At 43.8% G+C, this 27263-nt stretch overlaps 2 protein-coding genes across 3 annotated transcripts; both read right to left on the reverse strand.

Moving 5' to 3' along the window:
- Nucleotides 1-3116: 3116 nt before the first annotated feature.
- LOC109891549 (solute carrier family 45 member 3-like) lies at nt 3117-8982 on the reverse strand. 2 transcript variants are annotated; one of them, XM_031825152.1, is made up of 8 exons: nt 8889-8982; nt 6522-7220; nt 6124-6365; nt 5672-5784; nt 5009-5478; nt 4560-4825; nt 4166-4444; nt 3117-4053 (listed from the first exon to the last, which is right to left on the reverse strand). In XM_031825152.1, the coding sequence occupies exons 2-8, from the start codon at nt 6661-6663 to the stop codon at nt 3862-3864; spliced, it is 1704 nt and encodes a 567-aa protein (XP_031681012.1). In that variant the 5' UTR covers nt 6664-7220; nt 8889-8982; the 3' UTR covers nt 3117-3861. The 2 variants fall into 2 exon arrangements, with proteins under 2 accessions (XP_031681012.1, XP_031681013.1); XM_031825153.1 differs by lacking the exon at nt 8889-8982 and having other exon boundaries at nt 6522-8784.
- A 5822-nt stretch (nt 8983-14804) lies between these two features.
- LOC109891087 (nuclear ubiquitous casein and cyclin-dependent kinase substrate 1-like) lies at nt 14805-26170 on the reverse strand. The gene is made up of 8 exons (XM_020483387.2): nt 25848-26170; nt 20181-20230; nt 19985-20081; nt 19733-19779; nt 19422-19571; nt 19194-19340; nt 18761-18919; nt 14805-18596 (listed from the first exon to the last, which is right to left on the reverse strand). Exons 1-8 carry the CDS (start codon nt 25862-25864, stop codon nt 18304-18306), a joined length of 960 nt encoding a protein of 319 aa, XP_020338976.1. The 5' UTR covers nt 25865-26170; the 3' UTR covers nt 14805-18303.
- Nucleotides 26171-27263: the final 1093 nt, after the last annotated feature.

Raw genomic sequence — 27263 nt, forward strand, 5'->3', positions numbered from 1 at the left:
AAAATACTCAAATTATAACCCAATTTATGACATAGCAAGAGGTTTATCAGACCTCAATTGTCACTCTCAATGGAAATAAGTTTTTAAAATAGTTTTATGGTCAGACCTAGCTAGCAGCCAATGCAGCTGGAGAACATGCTAGCTAAGCTAGCTAACTTATGCATAAAAAAAATAAATCTACATACACATGTTCAAAAATAACAGTATTACCCCCTAACATGTTAATATAAACACGTGGTAGATGTGTATGTTTCTCTGACTCCTTATCTGTACAAATACTAATATTAGCAGTACTTGAAACAAGCTCAACTGCCTGGCAGCCATTTCCCCAACCGTCAACATTTGCTATGGTGACCAAGGTGTCACATGACCGTTTGTATTGTAAATAAATTGTAAAGTAGAGTTCAAATCATGTTTTTTTTTGGGGGGGGGAATAAAAAACTAGCAAGCTATTTACGAAATGATGGACACTCACCCCCACACACTTTATCTCCTCTTTCAGCAGTTTGATCCAATGGAACTTCGATACGGAACATTCCCAGAACTTTCTTTCTTCCAAAGACCAAACGAACCACAAATCCCATTTGGCCAACATAAGTTCTAATTCACCAAAATAATAACGTTATTTAAACTTTTTCAGAAAACAATTTGTTACTAACTTACCAAAAAAGCAACGTTCCCTTAAGGTTCTCCTTTGGTTCTTAGTAAAAATAACTTTCACAAAATGTTGGTTTAATGTTGGGGGGCTTATTTTTCTAAAATGCAAAGAAGAACCTTTAGGTAATGTTACAATAACGTTCTGTGCTAGCTGGGAAGCTTGTGTGTGCAGAGCAGCACTAGAAAAAAAAATTTATAATGTGAAACATGATACCTATAGTATCCTTACCTAGCGTCGATAAGGTCAATCCATTCTATTTAAACATCTTTCCCTAATTTCTGAATTTGTCTACGCTTGTAATGTCATCAGTAGGCTACAGTAACCTATGCTTCAGATGGGGGTGGCAGGTAACCTACACACACACGTACACCCATTGGCAAAGATTTCCAGCTGGCGGGCAGACTCTGGAATGAGTTTCTGAATGACAGCAGAGAGGAAAAGGAAGAGAGGCCTAACTCAGTAGAAAATCTGTCCGGAGCTGCCAGAGTCTCCCGTCTGTCCGCCAGGAGCTGCCGGAGTCTCCCGTCTGTCCGCCAGGAGCTGCCGGAGTCTCCCGTCTGTCCGCCAGGAGCTGCCGGAGTCTCCCGTCTGTCCGCCAGGAGCTGCCGGAGTCTCCCGTCTGCCCGCCAGGAGCTGCCGGAGTCTCCCGTCTGCCCGCCAGGAGCTGCCGGAGTCTCCCGTCTGCCCTCCAGGAGCTGCCGGAGTCTCCCGTCTGTCCGCCAGGAGCTGCCGGAGTTTCCCGTCTGTCCACCAGGAGCTGCCGGAATCGCCTGCCCGTCCGGTGCTGCCGGAGTCTCCCAGACCCGTGGCTTGGGTCCCCAGTCCGAGGTCGGCGGCGAGGGTCGCCGCTCTTAAGAGGCCATGGAGGCGGGTAAAAGAGGCAGAGAAAGACTGGTGGAGTGGGGTCCACGTCCCGCGTCAGAGCCGCCACCGCGGACAGACACCCACCCAGACCCTCCCCTATAGGTTAAGGTTTTGCGGCCGGAGTCCGCGCCTTTGGGGGGGGGGGGGGGGGGGGTACTGTCACGTTCTGACCTTAGTTCTTTTGTTATGTCTTTGTTTTAGTATGGTCAGGGCGTGAGTTGGGTGGGTTGTCTATGTTAGTTTTTCTATGATTTGCTATTTCTGTGTTTGGCCTGGTATGGTTCTCAATCAGAGGCAGCTGTCAATCGTTGTCCCTGATTGAGAACCATATTTAGGTTGCCTGTTTTCTATTGTGTTTGGTGGGTGATTATTTTCTGTTTTCGGTCGTTTCTCTTTGATGTTTTTGTTATTTCCGAGTTCATTTTAATAAATATGGACAGATACCACGCTGCACCTTGGTCCTCACCTTCTTCCACCAACGGCCGTTACAGTGTATGTAAACTTCTGACCCACTGGGAATGTGATGAAAGAAATAGAAGCTGAAATAAATCACTCTCTACTATTATTCTGACATTTCACATTCTTAAAATGGTGACTGCCATAAAACAGGGATTTTTTTCTAGGATTAAATGTTAGGAATTGTGAAAAACTGAGTTTAAATGTATTTGGATAAGGTGTATGTAAATTTCCGACTTCAACTGTACATGACAGACAAGTGAGATTGAAGAGGAGTCTCTGCTAGTACTGTACCACAGAGATTTTAAACCCAGAAGCTCAACATCAAGAGACTTCCGGGAACACTTGCAAAACAGACAAGAGACTAGGCAGGTGTTTGAAAAGGTAGAGGTAGTTTCTTAGTTGTTCATTTAAAAAAAAATCTAAAGCCACAACAGAGTCGAGCCAATGTCTTAAATAGTTACACGTTATTGCTCTAACCTCATGAAAGTGACAAACTGACAAGTTTTCATGCGCAGTTCGGTGCGAGACAACCGTTAGACCCGATGACTTGTTTCTACGCTAGCCAAAGTCACCTACAAGTGTGATTGGTGATTTCTATTAGAGAAGCAGTTTTAGCCTATCTTCATATTGTACTGTATTTAACTGTACTATGTTACATATGGCACTCCTTATGAGAGTGGATAGCTTCCCTAGCAACAGAGCACAGCAGGATCGGATCAGACCAATGATGTTTAAAAACCCAGCCATCATGGCACTCCTCAATTGACATGTTTATTCTATTACAGACACCTGAATGCAGACTTTTAAATATATTATGTGCGCTAAACAAAGATAAATGAAAAAATATATAAAACATTTACCGTAAAGTTTTTTTTGGTACTAATATTACTGTCCCCAGTACGACAACAAAATACTTAAATGTAATGTAATTTTGTCCTTGAAACATTTTAATTGAAATACTGTAGAACTCCATTCATCTCTATGGAGGACTGCTCCTACTGGGGAATGCCAATATGGCCTACTGGCTTCAAAGCCTCTCAATAGCCAATACATAGCATCGTCAGTCGAGGATTTATATACGTCATTGGATCAGACACACAGAGGAGTCCCCTGACACCCCCCCCCCCCCCCCCCCCCAAACACACACACACACCAGGATTTATCATTACCATGGAAACATGGGGGGGAAAACACACACAAAAACACATCACCTCTCCTCCTTACCCCTCAACCCCAATGCAAATAGCAGAGTCGGAGCCATACCCCAACTTTCCCTCATACATACATCCATCCATATATACATCTAGTAAACTTACTGTACACAAATGCACAACAGACTTCAGAATACTTTCATGGCCTTAGATAGCAATCATGCAACATTTTAGTTATAGCAGTGAACAAAGTGTACTTTGAAACATGTTAGATTGCAGTAACCAATAGCAAACATAATACATTTCAGACATGGCAATAAGCAGTATCACTTTATCCTCCTTTATTGTGTCAGAGGAACAGTAGCCTGTCTCAGTATTCCCCCTGATATCTTGAAGCATCTGTGACCAGCATATATGGTGACCAATCTAGGAAGGAAAACTATTTTACTGTCCATTACAGTGTTTCCAAGGATTGACCTACTCTCTTGGTTGTGCCAGCACACTAAACAAGAAGTACCTGTCCTTTCAGGCAGTCTGAGGTGCTGATATCAGGACTGCAATCATCCACCCTTGGTTCTTTAACCCCTGATGCATTTGAGGAGTTAGATGGCATATTTTGCAATCTACAGGATTCCATACCGGATTCTACAGGATTCCATTCGATGATAACGGACAGACAAAATCCAATAGAAATCTGCAATTCCACAACACAGATACATCCTCAATGGGTTAACTCTTTAGCCCCGTCAGTGTTGGAGCGCTGTCCTTTGACCCTGTGAGCTTGTGGAGGTCACTGCGTGTGAAGACGACACAGGTGGAGCAGAGCATGGCCATGATGCTGAGGGAGCAGGCTGAGGCCATATAGGCACTGACACTGTGAGACTGCTGCACTATGGAGCCCAGACACAGAGCAGGCAGCACCTGGCCAGAGAACAGAACACAATAGAATAACCATTATTGTTGAGGCAAATAACACACTCGTCTGTTCACTGGTCAACTGGTCTAACCTGTAGAACCTAGCTTTAGTGTTTACCTGTGAAAGCAGGTAGGCACTGTCTAGGATAGCCATGTCTAGACACATCCCTCTCTGAGGCAGGGATATGGGCTCTCCTTCTCTCTCCAGGGGAGAGGGCAGGGGTATGGGCTCTCCTTCTCTCTCCAGGAGAAGGGGAGCCCCGGGGAGATTGACCCCCTCTGGATACCTGTTGCCATGGATGTGGACGGAGTCAGGGGGAACAAGGGGCTTGGAGTGGATGTGGTCATCACTATCTCCTGGGTGAGAAGGTCTGGATTTGGAACTGGAGAAGAAGACCTGAAAGAAAGAGAGAGAGATGGAGAAGAGAGAGCGATAGAGAGAAGAGGGTGGGATTGGGTTTATCTACTGTGATCACTTCCCTGTCAGAACATGTAGTGGTAATCTGTCTCACCTGTCTGTCAGAGTGGTACAGACACAGCAGGGTGTAGGGCAGGACCTGCAGCACACAGAAGGTATATCCAGTAGCTGCGGCCATGACAGTGATCATCACTACACTCTTTGAGAAACTCATCACAGCTGTAGCTAACGCTAGCAGGACCACACTGCTAAAATACACAGCCCGGGTGCCTAGCAACACTATCCAACGCTCCATCAGGATGGAGCAGACCACTGAGGTCAGGCACTGCAGGAATAGACCCACACTCGCCATGCGCACACCTGGGGAGAGACGGGGGAAAGTAGGTGTATGAGTGTATTGAAATGGATGCATTGACAATCTAATATAAAATGTTAAAAGGGTTTAAGATAAGGAGTGAAAAGGAAAAAAGGAGAAGACAAATTTGCTGCAAACATTGCGGTAAATGAAAAGATAATAATCAAGTAAAAGTCTGTCCATCCTACCTTCATCGTATCGTAGTCTCTCCTGTGTTCCAGGTGTAGCGTTGGGTACTCCCCGGTACAGCCCCACTCCCATAAAGTCTGTGTAGAACAGCATGAAGCTCATCAGAGCCATCCAGCTGAACAGTTCGGCTACAAACAGCCTGCGTATGACTGCCGGCACGTGCATACACACACTGTACATGCGTGGCAGCGCCGACACACACAGCGACACACTCCGCCCCACCGCCAGCCGCACACACTGAGGCCGCGGCAGCAAGGAGTGTGCACAGTATCGGCTCAGGGCGGAGCTAACACTAAGATCCTTCCTAGTTGTCTCTCCCCCTCTGGTGTATCTTTCCTCTGAGATGAAGACTGTGCTGAGGAGGCAGGTGAGGAAGATGAGGGTGAGCAGGGCATAGATGAAGGCCTCCTGGCCGCCCAGGTAGGCTGCTGTCGGGGCATGGCTCCAGTCCAGGGCTGGCAGCAGGTACCTAGGATGAGACAGAGAGGGATATCACAGGAGGACTCTGGTCTCTTTTATGATATGATCTCTGTCCAATTCACTATCTCAGAGAGATGGAGAGAGTTACCCTGCCCCAGGCAGTACCTGGGGCTGATCTTTAGGGAATAGAGAGAGAGAGCGAGTGAGAGAGAGCAATAGATGGAGACAGAGAGGTCCCTTACCCCAGGCATCCTCCCAGGCTGATCATCAGTGAGTAGACAGAGAAGGCCCTTCTGCTCTCCTCCTCTCCTGGGAACTGGTCTGAGATCAGAGCTTCCAGTGGAGTGAAACAGGCCTGTGGATCACAACAGTCATTTAGCTTCTATAAACACCGCACGCACGTACGCACACACACACAGTAAGGAGCAAAAAAGACCGTTTGAATTCAAATAAAGAATTCAAATATAATCAGAAACATCTATATCACAATGCTATCTAAGCAAGATTCAGGTAAACTACAGCAATTACAAGACCATAAACTACTTCACTCCAACTCAATCAGATTAGTTTTTTTATTTAACCTTTTTTTAACTAGGCAAGTCCGTTAAGAACAAATTTGTATTTACAATAATGGCCTAACCCAGATACAGCACTAGTGTATTTAAACTATTTAACAATATATTTTCTGCTCTACCTGCCCAGAGAACTCCAGCAGACAGGCTGACCCCGCCAGCAGGACCCTCTCCAGCCAGCGGGGGTGCTGTGGGTAGAGCAAGGCAGCTAGGTGAGAGGCCTGGGGCATCACCTGCAGGCCCAGCAGAATCCCCACACAAAGGAGCCAGATGAATGGCCGCCGCCGACCGAAACGTCCACGCCACGAGTCACTATACAAACCGATCATGGGCACGAAGATCAAACCCAGAACTGGACCCACTCCTGAGAGAGAGAGAGAGAGAGAGAGAGAGAGAACAGGAAGGAAGAGATGGAGATCTACTTCAGAGCTGAAGAACAAATAATTTATTCAAACCATCATACAGTGTTCACACTACAGTCATTCAAGAATGACAATATGGTCATAGAGTGTTGCCTCACCCAGCACCATGGTCATGTAGCGTTCCTCCATGCCGGCCTGCAGCAGTAGAGGGGGGATGTAGAAGGTCCCTGCAGCCATACACACCTCCAGACCACAGGTCAAAGCATTCACCAGCAACAGCTGACACATACGGCCCTGCATGACTCAAAGATGCTTCCTCTGTCTATACCTCTATATCTATCTATCTCGCTCTCTGGTCTATCCCCTACTTTCTGTCTCTCTCCCACACAGTTTCTGAGACAACTGTGATACAGGAGTTTATAGTGACTGTGTGGACAGGACAGAATGCTCTTCTCTATCCATGTAATCTAAGGGTCTAGGCTTACAGGGGGTAGTCCTTGAGTGACCTGCGTATGTAAATGTGTACGTGGGGCAGAGTGAAAGGAGGCTGGTGTTTGTGTCCCATGCTGCTGTCCAGAGGTCCCAATGTCTCTTTCCTCAAGATAGTGGATAACAGGCAAGATAGCTGACTGGATGGCTTCCCCATGTATAGTGTTGTCTGTACTCACATTGCACTTCTGGCAGACAGAGATAGTGGGAGAGTTGTATGTCTAGATCCGTCTATTTCTCTCTGTCCTATGGAGGTAGTAGAGAAGGGTCAGTGAAGATAAAGGGTTCCAGTCATGCCTGGTGAGTGTAGGTGTAGGTAACTCAACTCTGCCAATCGACAGAGAAATCCACACATGGAAACATGGTCCCTGAGAGAAGTAAGGGAGAACAGGCTAACATGAATAGTCACAACAATAGTCACAAAATATCATAAGTCATACTGGACGCAACAAGCTTCCAAATTATTTCTACAATCATTTCTACATGTGTTTCCCTACTGGTGGGCCTGGACTTGGGACTCATTGGTGGGCTTTAGATGGGTCACAAATGCTGAAACTTTAGTAACCACTGGAATAACCTGGTTATAAACAGGTGTCGAGTTAAGCTACAGCTCAACACTTATGACAGAGAAGAGGGGGGAAAGCAGGGTTCCATTTATCTATCTGCCTCATCCTGTAACTCGCAGGGAAAACAGGATGGAAAACGCTGGAATACGCTGGAATATACTGTACCTTTCCAGGAAGGAATCAAATAATTCACTGTGTACATACACCCTGCCAGTTTTATGTACCTTCCGTCATCCGACCATTAACATTCAACACATTGTGCAGATAGAAATGTCTGCTTTAAAGAACTGAGGGACAGGATTCACAGTTGATCCAATGTGGGAGCGTCACATGTGTGTGTGTGTGATACTTCTGTGGATCAGCTCAGTCATTTCATCAGTAGATTAAATTTCACTTCCTTATGTTATAAAATGCATTTTACCAAGACAAATAGGATGCTTCATGTTCTGATTCATTCAGTATGGCCTTTCTCTAACATATCATTAACATTATATGCCAAAAGTCAGATTTAGACTTTTTCAATAATAAGCACTGAGTTCGAACCAGGGACTGCACTAAAATGTCTTAGACCACTCCGCCACTCGGGGGGCCCTCGGGAGCCCTGTTGACAGTGCGGTGCTGCTTTTTCAAAGTAACATTTGAGGGTTTTACATGGTCGTCTGCAATGTTGTTTCTGAGGGTCACAAAAAAGCTAAATCAGCATGACACAAACTGAGTTAAATATAAAAGACGTTGAAAGTAAAAAGCTTGCAGTTATGCTCAATGCACCGTTGACATTTCACAGAGATAAGATTGTTTGTGTGAGATATCCTACAGTGTGTACACTGAGGTGTGTCCTCCTCTTTCAGCCTGGCTGCCAGCTCACCTCACACACAATGCAATCAAACCCTGACACAATACGTGGATACCTAGTGTACTGTGCCTAGATAAAGCTATCAGACTTATATCAGGAACAAGAAACTGACTTATAAAGACTTGGCATCACAATTGAGACAACTTGACAAATTAAATGAGGAATATACATAGTCCTGTCATGTCCAACGTGCCGTTGGAACACAGGAGTGATGGTTGCCGATAATGGCCCTCTGTATAAGCCTATGTAGATATTCCATAAAAAATCTGCCGTTTCCAGCTACAATAGTCATTTACAACATGAACAATGTCTACACTGTATTTTGGATCAATTTGATGCTATTTAATTGGACAAAATGTTTTGATTTTCTCTCAAAAACATTTTCTACGTTTTCTAAGTGACCCCAAACTTTTGAACGGTAGCGTATATATAATAAGATTTCACAGTAAGCTCTCTGTCATTTCATTATTTTTGTACAGGTAAATCAATTATTTATTAAAAAACATCTTGACATTTCTAATTCCCACACTTAAATGATTAAATGAATAAAGACATTTTATAGCTAACACTTCTTCAATTCTGTTAAGTATGGCCTAATCCATCACTACAAAACTCACAGTCTAACGTTCCTCTGGGTCACTCGTAGAGCTGTTTCTGTCCACTCCTCATGTGCCTATGTCTGTCAACTCTCAGAAGGAAGTAAGTCCTGTGTGTGTGTGCGTGTCGTTTCCGATAAGCCACGCAATTATAGGCGTAATCAGAAATGTACCTAGGTAACACACCTGTTGTGATGTGTGTCGCACCTGTGGTGAGGTAACACACCTGTCTTCAGCTGACGTGGGAGCTGTCAGGAGTGCCAGGCTCAGGCTCAGGCTGGGAACTGGAATATCAGCATTCCCATTACATGTCCTGGAGAATTGACTTGTAGGGACTGGGCTAACCACCACAAGACAGTGTCAGCCAAAAGCAGAACAGCGGCTGTCACTAGTAGTAGAAAACACACTTCTCAGGACACATACTCCTAGGAACACATCGCTTAGGACAATGGTTTCCAACCCTAGTCCTGGAGAGCTTTAGGGTGTGCAGACTTATGTTCCAGCCCAACACAACGTCTGTTCCAGCCCAACACAACTTCTGTTCCAGCCCAACACAACGTCTGTTCCAGCCCAACACAACGTCTGTTCCAGCCCAACACAACGTCTGTTCCAGCCCAACACAACGTCTGTTCCAGCCCAACACAACGTCTGTTCCAGCCCAACACAACGTCTGTTCCAGCCCAACACAACGTCTGTTCCAGCCCAACACAACGTCTGTTCCAGCCCAACACAACGTCTGTTCCAGCCCAACACAACGTCTGTTCCAGCCCAACACAACGTCTGTTCCAGCCCAACACAACATCTGTTCCAGCCCAACACAACGTCTGTTCCAGCCCAACACAACTTCTGTTCCAGCCCAACACAACTTCTGTTCCAGCCCAACACAACGTCTGTTCCAGCCGAACACAACTTCTGTTCCAGCCCGACACAATTGACTCAAAGAATCAAGGTCATAATGATTGTTTGACTAGTGCTAGGCTGTAACAAAGGCCTACACACCCTGTAGCTCTCCAGAACCAGGGTTGGTGACCACTGTTGTAAAAACAGACAGACTGTTTGTGTCTGACTCTCAGTTTAAAGACCTGATCATATCCCAGCAGAGAGGTAAAGCAGTTGTCAGTCAGTCACTACACAGCATGCCCGAGTGACTGTTTACTGAGGCAGCCATAAAGCTGAGAATCACATCCCGGTCCCACACCTGCCAGCGAAGCGTATCAGTGACAACAGGTAAGTAACCTAAACCACTAGGACAGTCAGTCGGAGGTCACTGCTTCAATAAATTCAAAATGAGAGGGATTTAATAGTTATGTTACAAAAGAAACACAGCTCTGAGCCACAACTACCTTTGACTGGCACAGAAATCCCAGATGGACATGAATAATGTTCATGTCAGGATAATCAAGAAATGCTTAACATGAGCAGAGAAATGAGTCATGTAGTAGGGCAAATCATGACAGTGCTCAAGCTGAAACAAGCACTTTGAAGGAGAAAAACACATCAAAGTGTTCATGCGCCAGCAATTAAAAGTGCTGAATTAGGCATTTACAGTGTTAAAGAGGAGAAGGGGATTCAGCACGAGGTCAGTCACACAAACAAACAAAGTCAGTTGACTGGAACCATGGGTGTAGTAACGCAGGCCTCTTCATGTCTGTGTGTGTGTGTTTACCCCCTCCACACAAAAAGGAAAGAGGGATAACTCTTGTTCACAGCACCCTGAGGTTTCATCAGTGTGAACGTAGGCCAGTATATCAGCCCCCAATGTGCAGTGAAGTGTTTAGATACACCACTGTAGTCCAAAGTGCATCTTCTGAGTTGTGACATTCTGGCTATATGAGAAAGGACAGAGGTCTGGCACTCTCTAGTGTAACCGATGTGAAATGGCTAGCTAGTTAGCGGTGGTGAGCGCTAATAGCGTTTCAACCGGTGACTTCACTTGCACTGAGACCTTGAAGTAGTGGTTCCCCCTGCTCTGCAAGGGCAGCAGCTTTTGTGGAGTGATGGGTAACGGTGCTTCGTGGGTGTCAGTTGTTGATGTGTGCAGAGGGTCCCTGGTTCGAGCCCAGCTCGGGGCGAGGAGAGGGACGGAAGCTATACTGTTACACTAGCTACAAATGCCATTAAATCAAGACAGACTGAAAAATCTGAGAGTTAGGAAAAGCAGAGATGATGGATGGCCGAGCCACTGTCTGAGCAAAACATTTCACTCATCTCAATATATTTGGCAACATTCATATGGAAAGATTGTACAGCCTATAATAGTCCACATGACTAGTTATAGCCTACTTTCTGTAGCCTACGTGTGAAATGAGCACAACTCACATTAATTTTGAATACTAGCCCACCTTGTCTGCTCACAAAGTTGTTATAAAACACCTGTTTTTAGTTCCTCATTCACAGACAAGAGCTCATTCTGGAAATCGTAATGTCAAGACATTATACATTTGATTTATTTATTTATTTTACCTTTATTTAACCAGGTAGGCAAGTTGAGAACAAGTTCTCATTTACAATTGCGACCTGGCCAAGATAAAGCAAAGCAGTTCGACAGATAAAACGACACAGAGTTACACATGGAGTAAAAACAAACATACAGTCAATAATGCAGTATAAACAAGTCTATATACAATGTGAGCAAATGAGGTGAGAAGGGAGGTAAAGGCAAAAAAGGCCATGATGGCAAAGTAAATACAATATAGCAAGTAAAATACTGGAATGGTAGTTTTGCAATGGAAGAATGTGCAAAGTAGAAATAAAAAATAATGGGGTGCAAAGGAGCAAAATAAATAAATAAATTAAAATTAAATAAAGTTGGGAAAGAGGTAGTTGTTTGGGCTAAATTATAGGTGGGCTATGTACAGGTGCAGTAATCTGTGAGCTGCTCTGACAGTTGGTGCTTAAAGCTAGTGAGGGAGATAAGTGTTTCCAGTTTCAGAGATTTTTGTAGTTCGTTCCAGTCATTGGCAGCAGAGAACTGGAAGGAGAGGCGGCCAAAGAAAGAATTGGTTTTGGGGGTGACTAGAGAGATATACCTGCTGGAGCGTGTGCTACAGGTGGGAGATGCTATGGTGACCAGCGAGCTGAGATAAGGGGGGACTTTACCTAGCAGGGTCTTGTAGATGACATGGAGCCAGTGGGTTTGGCGACGAGTATGAAGCGAGGGCCAGCCAACGAGAGCGTACAGGTCGCAATGGTGGGTAGTATATGGGGCTTTGGTGATAAAACGGATTGCACTGTGATAGACTGCATCCAATTTGTTGAGTAGGGTATTGGAGGCTATTTTGTAAATGACATCGCCAAAGTCGAGGATTGGTAGGATGGTCAGTTTTACAAGGGTATGTTTGGCAGCATGAGTGAAGGATGCTTTGTTGCGAAATAGGAAGCCAATTCTAGATTTAACTTTGGATTGGAGATGTTTGATATGGGTCTGGAAGGAGAGTTTACAGTCTAACCAGACACCTAAGTATTTGTAGTTGTCCACGTATTCTAAGTCAGAGCCGTCCAGAGTAGTGATGTTGGACAGGCGGGTAGGTGCAGGTAGCGATCGGTTGAAGAGCATGCATTTAGTTTTACTTGTATTTAAGAGCAATTGGAGGCCACGGAAGGAGAGTTGTATGGCATTGAAGCTTGCCTGGAGGGTTGTTAACACAGTGTCCAAAGAAGGGCCGGAAGTATACAGAATGGTGTCGTCTGCGTAGAGGTGGATCAGGGACTCACCAGCAGCAAGAGCGACCTCATTGATGTATACAGAGAAGAGAGTCGGTCCAAGAATTGAACCCTGTGGCACCCCCATAGAGACTGCCAGAGGTCCGGACAGCAGACATTGAGTGTACTGCTCTTCGCGTGACAGACTGACCATGTGAATCCAGGTAAAAGCTATGATCCCTTATTGATGTAATTTGTTAAATCCACTTCAATCAGTGTAGATGAAGGGGAGGGCAACTTTGATGGGGGTGGGTGCAACAAAAAAACACAACTCATCCTGAGGGGCCACAGTGGCTCGTGAGTCTGCGTACCCACATCCAGTAATTTTTTTTTTACCAATCTAAAAATGTTCTGCTGACATGGACTAATTGAGTGACTGCTGATGCACAACCACCTTGTATATTCTATTATTCTATTATTCTAACTCTCAACAGTAAGTTGAGAACACAACTGAGTCCCCCTCCCCTAAAAAAATAAGATCCACGGGCCTACAAAAGTGGGATGTTCTTAATGTTTTCAAAAGTGTATAGGCTAAAGCATTATAAAACCGTGCCTAATAAACCAAGATCGCAAACAATACATCAAAACTAATGAAGAACAAAATCGCTGCCAGTAAAATGATAAGACTGTTTGAGCTCTAGGTTAACTGACTGACTGAAGTGCAGTATATCCACACCGCATCAAACTCTACAACATTAGAGATGCGTTTAAGGTTACTGTACCTTTTAAACTCCAGTGGTTGAACTTGCAGCTTCATTCTGCAGAGGTCGTGGAGACAGTGTGCGTACTTGGAGATGCTTCCAAGTTTTGTAGCTGAGTAAAATTAATATGTAACAGTCTGCCTGACTGTCTACTGCAATTGCATTGGGAGAAAAAAGTAAGTTAGATAACAAAATACTTTCCATATAAACATGCACAAAACATTTGATATTGATAGGCCATGATAACAGAATGATTGACATACCGGTACATTGTCTGCAAAAGCAGAGCTTCTGTATAGTGGAATGCCCTCTTTATGTCCAGTCCTATTGATGTGAAATGTCCACCAACGAATTTGCAGCTGCCAATCAGATGTTTGTGTTTCATTATTGTTCAATCAAGTTGAATGATTCAGGGCATAGAGGATTCTAGTCTATTGATAGGGTGCATCTCAATAGTCTACTCAACAGTGGTTTGCTCTTCTTGTCTCCTCTCCTTCCCTTCATCTGTACTGATGACTAGACAGGTGATATTTCCAGTGGGAATCTACCATATTGTTTTCACCTATTCTGTGACTACAAATGAGTGTTAAAGAAGGGGATGAGGCCACTAGACTAGATTACTGTGATGCACCCATAGACTGTATGGAAACAGTGCCACTTTGTGGCTAACAGTGTGTAGTGCCGAGGTTGGGCCCTTGGAGGAAAAGTCCCCTGGAATAGAGCCCCGCAGTGAAGGTTCATAATACCCATAAAACCTAGCGGTCAAACAGGGAAATGGTTCCAATCGTTTTTCCACCATTCATTTATCCTATAGGGAATTTAGAAAACATTTAAATAAGGGCAGTGTTTCCTGTAGGCTTACCATGGTGTGATGTTTTGATAACCGTGTAAATCTCTCTCAGACAAGGTGACTTTTATAAAAATATTCGGCACTATTTACTCTCAGATTCAAACATTCTAATTGGCATAAAAGTAGGCATGCAAGACTACAAATCCCTGCAAGCTCCCTCCTGCACAGCATCTCTAGCTGACACCTTTGCTAAGAGGTGTTGTTTCAATTTAAAACTTGCATAAGGCATTTCACAGAATTGTCCATTTAAAGAAATGTAGCAAAATGTATTCATTACTAAATTTAGCTAAAATAAAATAGTTAATCCAGAGAATCTTACCGTTGGCTCGATTTGGCAGTCGCGTCCAGATCATCATGACATTTGTAGTTCTTTATGATAGCCACATTAGCAGCTAATTAAGATTTCATTTGTGTCGGGTAAATACAGGCAAATATATTACTAAAATCACCTTGTCCGTGAGACATTTACATGGTTATCAAAATGTCACACCAGGATAAGCCTACACAAAACACAGGTCTTATTGTAAGTATTTCTAAAATCCCCTATGGAAAAAATGAATGGTGGAAAAATGACTGGAACCATTTCCTTGTTTGACCGCTAGGTTTTGTGGGTATTATGACTCTATGAGCCCCACATCACTCACATAAAAGGTCGACATCAGAAAACAACTAGTTAAATCCATATAAAAAGTAGGTTGCCTTTATTAGAAGCCGGGAAACCAAAACATCGTCAACATCATTGTTGTCGTTAATATTTTGTAAGACCACAATATTGTTTTCTTCATCATCATCACTGCTCACTTTTCCACAACATGCAAAAGATTCAACAGTTCAACGTTCCCTTTCCACACCACTGACAAAAGCTTCTCGGCGCTATCACCTGTAAGAATCACAATTTTGCTTAAATTGTACTAGCAATGTAAATGTAAGCTACATAGAAAATATTCATGAAAAGCAATAGAAATGCAGGGATACTGAAGAAAGCATAGGAAAGTAAGAGCAAATCCATGATTTATCATGGTTATGTCTTCATGTTAAACAGGGGGATTCAAATCTGTGCCTGGAGGTCCAGAGCACTGCTTGTTTTCATTCTTCCCCTCTACTAAGGGCCTGATTCAGACCTGGGACACCAGTGACAGTCATTCGGTTATCGAGCATAAAAAAGCCCAGCAGTATGGATCTCATATTCCTGTGTTGGAGCCCCTGCTGCCTGAACACAGAAACCCCATACAGTACAAGCATTCAGTGACATTCAGGAATATGATAGAAGCCCTATACTAAGATGACCAATCTAAATGAACTCCTAACCCCAAGGCCTTTGTGTAGAAAAGGATTGAATAAGTATACTCAATATGGTCAAAGGGCTAGGGGTCAGTTTGGAATTAGGCAAATAAACGTATCCACTGCAGTCAGGAGGGTAACAGTGAAAGTGCACCAGAACCAGGGTCCGTTTGGGTCTGCTCAAACAGCTTCTAGGGCATGTGCTTGCAGTCTTGGGGTCTTGAGTGATTTGGTATTGGTCAGAACACATCATTGGGCCTGAAGGACAGGCTAACAAAATATATACATACAGTCCTCCCCTGGTATGAAAGCCTCGATCTTGGTCAGCTAGGTGTTTTATTTGATTACATGTCAGACCCCCCCCCCCCCCCCCCCAAATCATCATCATCATCTTTTTTCTATGTCAGATCTATGGCTTCGGTTGGTCATCACCAAAGAGGCAGAGCAGTCATTTGCTGAAGTTCAAAGTGACCCCTAATGCCCTAGGCAGTACTGCAGCCTGGGTGGAATCATTTCAGATCTACAGGATTGTCTGAGGATTAGGGGGCTAGGGATTGGTTTAGTATTCACCCGAAACACAATAAAATCCCCTCCAATCCACATGTATCACACCATACAGTGCCTCCTCTAGTTCAGCAGGACCAAGGGAAAATAAGGCAAGAAGAAACAGATTCAATCTTTAAGCATCCAAACTCGTTTTAATAACTGGTAGAGTTCATTCTCAGCTAAAACAATAATGAATCCATATAGACTAAGAACACTTTTTGATACCACAGGTTTGGCTCAAAAGTTTTTCAACCCAGTGAGGAGTTGAAAAACAGCACTCATTTCATGCCGTCTCTCACCTCTGCACCATTTGCAGATCAGAAACAACCAGGAAGGCATAAGCAGTGGTTTGACCTATATTCCTTCATATTGTTGTCACCTATCCAGTCATATCAGATCTCTGCAGGGCAGAGTAGGGGAAATACAGCTAGTGTTTCTTGGTTGTGGAGGAGAGCAGAGGTGTGGAGCAAAACATTAGCTGGCATCAAGCTTCTGTGAAAGAGGGAGCGAGTATGAACTGAGTGAAGGAGCAGATGAGAATAGAATGAGAAAGGAAGTGAGTGGAACAGAAAGGAGGGATTGCTGGGTCTGCTCTCCCAGACAGTTATAACACAGCAGAAAAACAGATGGATAGGGTCAACTTTTCTTTAAAATCAAGATACATTTTATTTCTTTTCTTAAAAAACAAACATTACAAAAAAATCTGAATAGAGAAGTAAAGCAAACCAACAAAAAAAAAAAATCTATTTGGGGACTCAAAAAACCCCCCCACTCTCAATTCAATTTAAAAAAGCTTGGGGATGCCTGGCACAAAGGGTTGAACAAGAGAGGATGCTCTGTGTGTATGTATCATGCCCAGCAGAGGCATTCAAAGCATCTAACATCTCTGAACCACAAACCAAAGGTAGAGGGCATAGGGTGAGGAAACACCAAACCCCTTGAGCGTGTGCTCCATCACACCCTTGCACTGTAGTAATACCAGCACACGGTAAAGACACATGAAGAAGAGGTTCTCGGAGGGCTGATCCAGGACCTGCTTCCATGACCCCCTCAATCACCACATCATTAACCGTTTACAGCTCATAGCAGAAGCTCAGAGCACTCCGTCTAAAGCACAATAACACACTGCTACTGCAAAGCAGTGATCTTCAACTCTGTTCCTTCTAGCACATTACTGAACCGTTAAATATTCAATAACAAAACAAGCTTTGTGTATGTGTTAAACTGACAGTCCTTGACACAGGACCAGGGCATAACCTCAGAGTAGGGGGAAATATAACAGAGCATTAATTCAACTAAATTAACATTAAAATATCAACCATAAAACCTTCCTGCTAAAACGTGTTGTGTTTGAGAGAGTTTCAAAAGCACAGTGTCTGTCTGCACAGTGCTATGGGGTTAGTTGGCCTAGTACCTCAGTGAGGGCAATCTAGATACAGGGAAATAGACAGGAAACAGACATCATATCCTCTCTCAAGAGTCTCCAGTGTGGCCCTCTCTGATTCGTCAGCGGTGGGTTCCGACTGAACCAATGGGTAGTGTTGCACAGTGAATAAAGTGCTTTGATTGAACACCAGCAGTCCACTGACAAACCAGGATGGAGAGGGAGACCCTAACCCAGACTGGCTGAACAAACCCAGGGCTCAGTTAGTAATCCCTGATCTAACACTACTGGATAGGCAAAAGCAAGGGTTACACTACATTTCTTGCACCTATCCAGTCATGTCAGACCAGAGATGACTTGAGGAGGAGAGGGGACGGAGACAGGAGTAGAAAGAAAATGGCTGTAGAAAGTGTATTTTTTATAGAAGGCCCACCTGCACACACACACACACACACACCTGCAGAGAGAAAACTAATGACTCTACACACCAAGCGACTGTCGAGGACGGATCCATACTAGCACTGAGCTCTCAGAAAGGCAAACTAACAAAGCCGAAATAAACTGTTTTCTGATATTCACACAGACTTTTGTAGGAAAGACTAATGCAGTCACTGCAGAGAAGGAGATGAGAAATGCAAGGAAAGGTGAGCCAGTGGAGGTGTAGCTGAGCAGAGTGGACAGTGATGGGGTGGATGGGACAGAGTCAAATCTCACATGTTCTTTCCTTCCATCCCTCACAGCCATATGGTGGTATACATGTTCTCATGCACAGACATTGTCCTCAGTCAGTCAGTCATTCATTCAGGGAAGATAAAAACTAACACTAAACAACAACACCACGAGGTTCAAACCATTGAGCCAGGCCACCACGGAAACCGAAATAAAACCTTCTAAACCAAGAGAAACAAAACAAAAAACGTAAGGTTAAGAGAGAAATATGTGGAAGGGGAGAGAGGTGGAACTTCTGTGGGGCTAGTCTTCCCCAGAGGGCGCGTCCTCTTCCGAACCGTCCTCTTCTTCTTCCTCCTCCTCCTCCTCTGCATCTTCCTTTTCCTTCTTCTCCTTCCCAGGTACCTCCTTAGTTTTCTTGGGAGCGGGGGAGGAGTCTTTCTTCACCACCTCCTCCTCCTCCTCCTCTTCTTCTTCCTCCTCTTCCAGAGGGCTCTCTGGCTCCTCCTCTTCCTCCTCTTTGGGCGAGCTCTTCTCTGGGGCCTTGGCGGCGCTTGAGCGACCTTTACCCTTTCCTTTCATTGGGCTGGGGGTCACTGGGAGAGGAGAGGCGCGCACACACAGTTAGGGATACACATTCATTCCATTATGTTTTGAGGCTGGGAGGATACAAAAACTTTATCGAAAAACAGCCTGTACAACAACCTATGCTTTTAGTTCTGAAGGATATGGGTGATTGATTCATAGTGAGCAGTCCTACCGGTGGCCTTTAGTCTTGGTTTGGGGGATTTCTTCTCCTTCCTCTCCGGCCTGCTCCGTCTGATCACCTTCTTGCTGCTCCTCTTGCTCTTGGAGCGGCCGTAGTCACTATCATCATCATCCTCAACCATGAAGTCTTCATCACTGCCCGACTCATCAGCTAGAGAGGAGAGGGGGACGAGCTAGTGATTATTGGTCATTTCACCTGACAAATGTCACTTTCCATATTGGTTTAAATTACGGTCCATGAAAGCCATTCATGTGGTTTATTTATAGTTTGTAAAGCACTGTGGTTGATATACGCTCAATATAATACTGAGTGGTTGACTTACGATCCATGTAGGCCTGCTCAGTGCTGTGTGGATAACTGAAAGTTTCAGTTTTCCATTTTGTGGTTGTGTCAGTGGGACTATAGTGTAGAGTGGTTGACTTACGGTCTGGGAAGGCCTCCTCTTTGTCTTCACGTTCCTCGTCCTCGCTGCCCCCGTCTCCCAGCAGGATCTCTCTCTGTTTGGACACGGCCTTGGTGGCAGCCTGGCGCACCGTACGCACCTTACGACTCACCTCCTCATCACTGTCATCTACACACAGAAAGACGTGGTCAGGTTATAACACAGTCATTATAACTGGTACACACACACACCTCAGTGCATGAGTTTTACCTGCAGGTCGTTTTCTCTTGGGTGTCCTCTTAGTGGGCTTTGCCACCTTGGCTGTTTTTCCCTTTTTCCCTCGTTTAGCTTCAAAGTCACTCCCTCCATCCTCGTCATCCTCCTCTCCAAAGTCGTTGCCTTCATCACTACCAAAGTCATCTGCACCCAAACAGAAACATTCACCACTAGCACGGTCCCAAAACATCTCCTATCCCTAGTCCCCTTCCAATAGCCCAAACCCCTATAACCTTAGCATCATACATTTATCAGAAATTAAGATTTAACAAACATAATATTGTTAATCAACCAGAATGGCTTACCTGCTGAATCATTTTTGGATTTTGAGAGTTTTTCATCAGAATCCTCACTGAAACCAAAAACAACAACTGAGCAACAAGCACCAAAGGAGGCAGATACAGTTCCTCTACACATCAAGGCCGGATATTATAGAACCGCTTAATCTGGAGTTGAGCCCTCAACTCGTATTTCGAAATAATGCTTGACGACAACGTGAGATGTTCACTGAAGTGCGAGTTAGGATTCAGCCTTGTGCTGCTGTTCTCTGGGCTCACCTGTCCTCCTGAGAGTTCTTTGACCGCTTGCGCTTCACCTCACGAGGAGCCGCACGAGGCTTCTTAGGCTTGTCTGAGTTCCTCCCATACTCCTCATCTACAAGGGAAGGGAAAGGGGGTTACACACACAGTTTAGCTACAGGGGAGAGGGGTTGCAGTTACACACACACACACACACACACTCTTGCCCTCCCACCTGCATCATCAGACTCTTGGAATTGGGAGTAATTCACCACCTTCTTGTTCCTGTGAAGTAAACAAACAGCCAATCAGAAATTCCCTTTCCTGTTTCTAGTCAGTTAGGAAGACTGTCGTTGTAGGACAAAACATGCAGAAATAATAATCATCACAGCCGTTCACTACCGTACAGGTTACATGCTGTCAGAGTGACCCAGTCATCTTACTCAGCCCTCTCCTCACAGAGGACACAATAAGGCTAAAGGGTACAAATTAATAGTCTAATGTGGCTATTCATCTGCACCAATCTCAACACACAGGGTAGATTATAAAGATAAATGTCTTTTGAATGTCCAATGCTTTATGTGAGTCCAGATGGGACAAATTATATAATGTTAGATATGTAGGCCTACCTAGTTCTACTAATTCACAAATACGCTTTTCACAAAATCATGCTGCTCTGAACAATACAGTGCTAGCTGGAATATTGGCCTGATAATATCTTGTGGTGGTGACTCAAGACCATGCTAGCCCACTGATTGTGTGATCAACATTGGCCCTAGAAACGAACAGAAGTCTTCAGATTAGAGATTAGACAAACATAACACTATGAACCCCATCCGGTTCATATAAAATGCCCAACTCTATATGGTTCTTATCTCTAGTAAGAGGATAATATGTGTCAGAATGCAGCCAAAGATTTCAGGAGCAACGGGGTTATCAAATCTCAGCTCCCTCTATTCTACCACACTCAGCGGTCAACCATGTATCAGCAGCATGTGTTGCACGCGTTTTAATAATCAAGCTCCCTCACACAGACAGGGAGTTTTAGTAAACTGGTGTCCCACTTCTCCAGTTTCAAGGGCTCGTTTGGGAATGTGGATGAGTGGAATGGTTGAACGCATACACACTGAAATTAAATGTCCACAGACAGGGAGTTTTAGTAAACTGGTGTCCCACTTCTCCAGTTTCAAGGGCTCGTTTGGGAATGTGGATGAGTGGAATGGTTGAACGCATACACACTGAAATTAAATGTCCCCCCCCCCAGTTTTATCATTGCACTGTGATACAAAAAGTGGCATCTGTGCCTTAAGAGTGGTCAGATAGGCTGTTTGGCAGTATGAGCTGCCTGGATTTAAGATGTACACCACAGAATGTGCGAATGGCAGTTGTTGTCTGTGTGTGTTTTCTCTGACTTGTAAAAGCAAGCAGAACAAAAACTGGCTACTTTTATTTGACTGATGTAGCTGGCAAGGTAACTGCTGTTTGATATAACAGGAAAAAAATATTTATTTCCGGTGCTGAGTTAGTAGTGTAACTGACATGTAACATTAGCTAATGCGTTACATGTTTCAATCCCTCTCGACTGAAGTTCTGTCTGAAGTGAATTAACTAGTTTGCTAGCTAGTAGCTACCACAGCCAGTTCAGCTTTAGATACTGCTACCTGACAGATAGCTAGCAGCTAACAGCTGTTGTGTGCATGGAAATGTTTTGTAGCCTTTGTTTTGTCCTGTTTCAACAGAAGTAAATTAACTTAGCTGGTGAAAACTAGCCGGTGTACCATTAGAGCTAGCCAAAAGTTGGCTAATGTTAAGTAGCTAGCTCACTAACTTCAGCTATTATTTTTGCCTCAATCACACTAGACCTGAATCAAACGATGAAACCTGCAGCCAAATGATTGAAGACCGACATTCTGACATTTGACAGAGCAGTGTGAGTTTTTATTAGAAAAAGCAGGGTCAGGCAACCAGTCAAACTGCGCCGAGGCAAACTTTTGCAGGTTACATTTCCATTTAACTAGGCAAGTCAGTTAAGAACAAATTCTTATTTACAAGGACGGCCTACCCCGGCTAAACCCTGACAACGCTGGGCAAATTGTGCGCCACCCTATGGGACTCCCAATCATGGCCAGTTGTGATACAGCCTGGATTCGAACCAGGGTGTCTGTAGTGACGCCTCTAGCACTGAGATGCAGTTCCTTAGACCACCTCGCCACTTTAGTCTCTCTTTGCGTCTAACACTGGACAAGCCAGAAGATTTAAATATTTAAAATAGTTTCAGGCAGTCTGACAAAAGTATCAATGGGTGATAGGCTTTTTCCAATGACACAAAACAAAAATGTGAGAAAGACACTATTAATGATAATGAATGGATACAGATATGTTGGAATGCCCAGTTATGTTCATAAACTGCAGTCATTTATTTCTGAGCTTATAAGACCATCCATTACCTCGACTAACCGGTACCCCCTGTATAAAGCCTGGGCATTGGTATTTTACTGCTGCTCTTTAATATTTGTTTTACATGTATTTGTTTTTTGTTGTTTGTATTTTTCTTAAAACTGCATCGTTGGTTAAGGGCTTGTAAGTAAACATTTCACTGTAAGGTCTACTGGCCAACAGCTCTACCTGTTGAATTCAGCGCATGTGACAAATAAAATTGGACTTGATTCATATATGCCAATGAAACTGAATATCATGGACTCAAATGTAATTCCTCTGCGGGAGGTGTAAAACACAAAAAGGGGACATATCTGCACATGTTATGCTCTTGTGAAGGCTGACTGAATTCAGCATGTTTACAGATTCTCCCTTCCCGCCATTTTTGTTTGCTTGGAAATGTTGATACTGGAGACTTATCAGAAGTGTAATCTAGCATTTAGTGGCTCAGAAATGCATTACCATTAATTGGAAGGTTGGTTATCCTCCCACAATGGATGGCAGAAATGTAATGTATCACTAGATTTGATTCATTACAAGATTAAAGGTATACTGTGCAACATTCATAAGGTCTGGGTGCCTAATATGAAATACTGTACAACAAAAGGAGTCCATTTAGAAAACATGCCCACTTATGTGGAGATACCTATTCAGGCAATCCCTAACTGCTGGGCTGCCCAGTCATGGCCCTGGGGGTTTTGCCGTACTGTTGGTTAATGAATGTTTCACTAAGATCCTAAAGCTGAGTGGGGTGTGCTGAGTTGGGGCGCTGCAGGGTGGTGGATCCCTAGGGACAGGACAGGGCAATCCAGCTATATAGTGTGCAGAAGTAAAAACAGCTCTACAGTACTATTAGGCCTATAATGAATTACAGTACCCTCAATTATTGGGACAGCTAATAATTTTTTCTTCTTTTGGCTCTATACTCCCAAGCCTGGATTTGAAATCAAACAATGACATTTAAGTGCAGACTGTTAGCTTTAATTTGAGGGGGTATTTTCATCTGTATCGGGAGACCCTTTAGAAATTAGAGTACTTGTTGTACATAGTCCCCGCCCATTTTAAGGGACCAGAAGTATTCGGCCAAATCCACTAGTATGTGTATTAAAAGGAGTAAAAAGTATTTGGTCCCACATTCATAGCACACAATGACCACATCAAGCTTGTGACTCCACACATTTGTTGGATGCATTTGCTGTTTGTTTTTGGTTGTTTCAGATTTTGTGCCCAATTGAAATGAATGGTAAATAATGTATTGTCATTTTGGAGTCATGTTTATTGTAAATAAGAATAGAATGTTCCTAAACACTTATGAACACACATGAATGTGGATGCTACCATGATTACCCGATAATCCTGAATGAATCGTGAATGATAATTAGTGATAAAGTTAGATGCACAAACCTCCCCTGTTATTGCGATGGTGAGAAAAACAGCTCTAAAGGGGCTATTAAAAATAAATACATTTAACCTTTATTTAACTAGGCAAGTCAGTTAAAAAACAAATTCTTATTTACAATAACGGCCTACCCCGGCCAAACCCAGACAGCGCTGGGCCAATTGTGCACCACCCTATGGGAATCCCAATCATGGCCAGATGTGACAGCCTGGATTCGAACCAGGGACTGTAGTGACACCTCTTGCACTGAGATGCAGTGCCTTAGACAGCTGCACCACTCAGGAGCCCACATCTATAACTTTCTCACTCATCATTATTCATGATTCATTCAGGATTATCTGTAATCATGGTAGAATCCACATTCATGTTGAAGTGTTCAGAAACATATTATACGCCTAATTACAATTAAAGTGACCGCAAAATGGTCATATTAGATGCCCAAGAACATTCTGAGGGAGGACCCCTGTCAGGTTATGCCCCCCACTTCTAAAACCAAAGTCTTGCATCTGCACTTCAGGTGACACACTGCTGACCACAGGCCATGCTCAATATTTTGCCGCCACCCTGACCTCCCAACACACAATAGTGACTGGAAGCACCCTTATTGTAGTAGTATAGGCTAACAGTCCCACACATGGTTAAATTAGCTAACGGGAGCGAGGAAGAGTACTCAGGGCAATAAGTAATTTTACAAGCGGTTAGATTGCAAGGCCAGGCCCTGTCGCCACCAAACAGACAGACCGAAAGCTGTCCACCACTAGAACAGTGACCGTAATGAGACAAAATATCGAGGGACTGGGACCCGCGAATTACCTGGAAGGAATAGAGCCTGGGTTACCTGCGACGCCACATTACAACTTTTTTTTTTGCATATCAGTGGGCCCAATATCGGTTTCATCGTTTGTGGAAGCCAAATAAACTCCACGATTTACGACGGAATTCAGTGGGCAGACTAGACCGGTGTCAAAAATGTACAAACGACTGATTTCAGCACCCAAAATAGCCCGCAGTTACACACGACATTGTTCAGTGTAATTGGGCCCTGAAATATGTATTTTATAAATATTAAAACGTAATTTTATGTGACCTCTGCCGTCCACACTAATCGCCGCACAAATCATCATAAACCGTTGAGTTAAATCGGCTCTTTGCGGTTAGTGTTGCAACATTCGGCTGGCGCGTGCTTCGTTTCCGATAGCATGCTACATTGTATCAACAAGTATCGTCCATTTGTTGGTGGTTATCTTGAGATACAAAGACGATTTTTTTCTTCGCTCAAATGCGACCCTTTCGGTCTTTTCAGGCAGTGAAGAGCTAGGCATGGGGGGGGGGGTGTGGTGACTTCTAAAGCCACTCCGCCCCCTCTGACACACTTCCAGTGTTCATTTACTGCCATCAGTGAAAATGTAGTTCCTCCGCTCTCCCCTTCTCCTACCGCGTTTTCACTGAAAACCAACAGGGCTGTCTTCGGCCTTTTTAAATGTAATTGTTCCCTAGTAATAAAGACTTATCAAAATATACGACAATTGCATTTTAAATGGAGTTAGTGCAGACGTCGCAAGGCTGCGCGCTAACAATAGCACATCCCATGAGCTGATGTCTACCTCTAGCCCTGGTTTTTATTAGCTTTTCAGAGTCTCCCGTGGATGAATGGGTAGCCATATTCCCCAGTCTGTCTCCTTCCCATTTCACGCAAAATACCAGGCCATGCCACAGTCCAGGGACATATAAAACAATGGTAAATCAGACAAAACATATGGTTAGTGCACCAAATGGTGTTCGTGTTGGATTGTTTTTTAGGCATGATTTGCACCAGATGCACGCACACACGCCAAGGTACGCGCAATACAGACATTTCAACCTAACCATGGCGAACATTCCACATAGTAAGGAATCATGCTATCAAGTGCGTGCACGACAAGAAAAAAATACATTTACATAAATGTTTAATCAAATAAACGCAACGGTGACTAAAATGCACAACATGGTAGCGACGTGCGTGTTGCCTGCGAAAGGCAACGTGCACACCGTGCAGCCTCAGCGGAGGACATATTAGGAAAAACCTACCTCACTGGTCTTGACATTTTGCAGAAATACTGTAGAGGTTAAGAATGTAAGAAAGGGGAAAGGAAATCTAGAAAAATAAAAACAAAATCGTCCCGCTCTGCAACTCCAAAGGGCGCAACGAGACCTTCCAACTCCAACGCCCCGGCTACAGCGTAAAACTAAATCTAAGGCAACGATTTGTCTTCCAAACGCGATTTTAGTTTATTTTTTTACCTTCAGCTACTCAAAATGGTGAATAAAACAAACTGAAACTGCAGCCTATGCGCAACCTAACTAGTGGCCCTTGGCATAAAAGACCGCCCATCGTCGCCGCTGAGAGGAGAGCATCAACACTCCAAAGCTTCCATTGGGCAGTTTGAATGATAATTTACTTTTTGGTTGGATGTTTAAGTTGCTCATCAAACCCAGTGGTTCAACCCATTTACCCTCCCCCCTTTCAAAGATAGGTTGAGAATGCACTGCTAAGAAAACAAAAAGAGGCCCTCAGTGTGGATGCAAGTTGCCCGAATTTGTGTTCGAAATGACCACAATGTAACTTTCTATTGGGAAATATGCGCGTCCTGCCAGCATGTAGTTAGTTACATGAGTGTCTATAGAAGGCTATGCATTTGTAATTATTTTATCTTCCACTGAGGAGGGCTTGGGGTGCTGACACTGTATCCCCAGGCACAAAATATTAAGCTTAATTGCACAGAAGACAGTCAGGTATAAATTGGTTCTACTGTTTGAAAAATAGTGCAGAGTAATACCCTCCTCGCCAGTAACAGAATTTCCAAACAACTATCTGATGTTAAATGCAAAGAATTTGAAACAGAAAAATCAGGTTTTAGGCTACATCAACAGTATAGCTTTTCCCTGTCAGTATTTGAAGGTGAGGGACATGGACTGTGCCTACAATGAATGCCTTAATTTTATACTGATGACAATACAGCTTGGAGGGGGGTATTCTGATACTGTCTTTAGTTATAGCTTTTGTTGACAAATATCCTTGACCTTTGAAGAGATTGTCACGTGATGAATGAGAGGATTGTGCTGAGACTGTTTGATTGTTAGAATATGTGTAGTATCTATTTCACGTATATGTTTTTCTCCCTCCATAGCAAAGTGAGGAGCTGGAATTATTGTGGATCTCCAAGGACATGAATCCATTAATCGCTTGAAGGCCTCCATTACCTGCATTTAGCCTCCGCTACACAGCCACAGAGCACTAGAAATGATAATGTAATTCATTTCAATAGAGAACATTTTGAATTAGAATAAAGAGAACTCCACGGAGGATGCACAAATAGAATGGACTGAGAGTTGTTTTCTGGGAAAAGGGGATTTTAAATAACCGATGTCCATCACTAACAACCCAATGGGCACACCACGTAATTTCAATGTGGAGAATTGGGTAATATTTGGTAGATAGGTTGA

This window comes from Oncorhynchus kisutch, linkage group LG5 (assembly GCF_002021735.2).
Source record: "Oncorhynchus kisutch isolate 150728-3 linkage group LG5, Okis_V2, whole genome shotgun sequence".
Lineage (NCBI taxonomy): Eukaryota > Metazoa > Chordata > Actinopteri > Salmoniformes > Salmonidae > Oncorhynchus > Oncorhynchus kisutch.

What these genes read in the sequence shown, in the direction of transcription:
- LOC109891087 (XM_020483387.2), bottom strand. An exon ending in CAAGAGAAAACGACCTGCAG is followed by an intron (nt 19,341 to 19,421) that starts GTAAAACTCATG and finishes TTCTGTGTGTAG; the next exon opens with ATGACAGTGATGAGGAGGTG. An exon ending in AGAGGAGGCCTTCCCAGACC is followed by an intron (nt 18,920 to 19,193) that starts GTAAGTCAACCA and finishes TCTCCTCTCTAG; the next exon opens with CTGATGAGTCGGGCAGTGAT.
- LOC109891549 (XM_031825152.1), bottom strand. Translation starts at nt 6,663, where the DNA reads ATGCAGGGCCGTATGTGTCAGCTGTTGCTGGTGAATGCTTTGACCTGT. An exon ending in CTACATGACCATGGTGCTGG is followed by an intron (nt 6,366 to 6,521) that starts GTGAGGCAACAC and finishes TCTCTCTCTCAG; the next exon opens with GAGTGGGTCCAGTTCTGGGT. An exon ending in GTGCCTACCTGCTTTCACAG is followed by an intron (nt 4,054 to 4,165) that starts GTAAACACTAAA and finishes TTCTCTGGCCAG; the next exon opens with GTGCTGCCTGCTCTGTGTCT.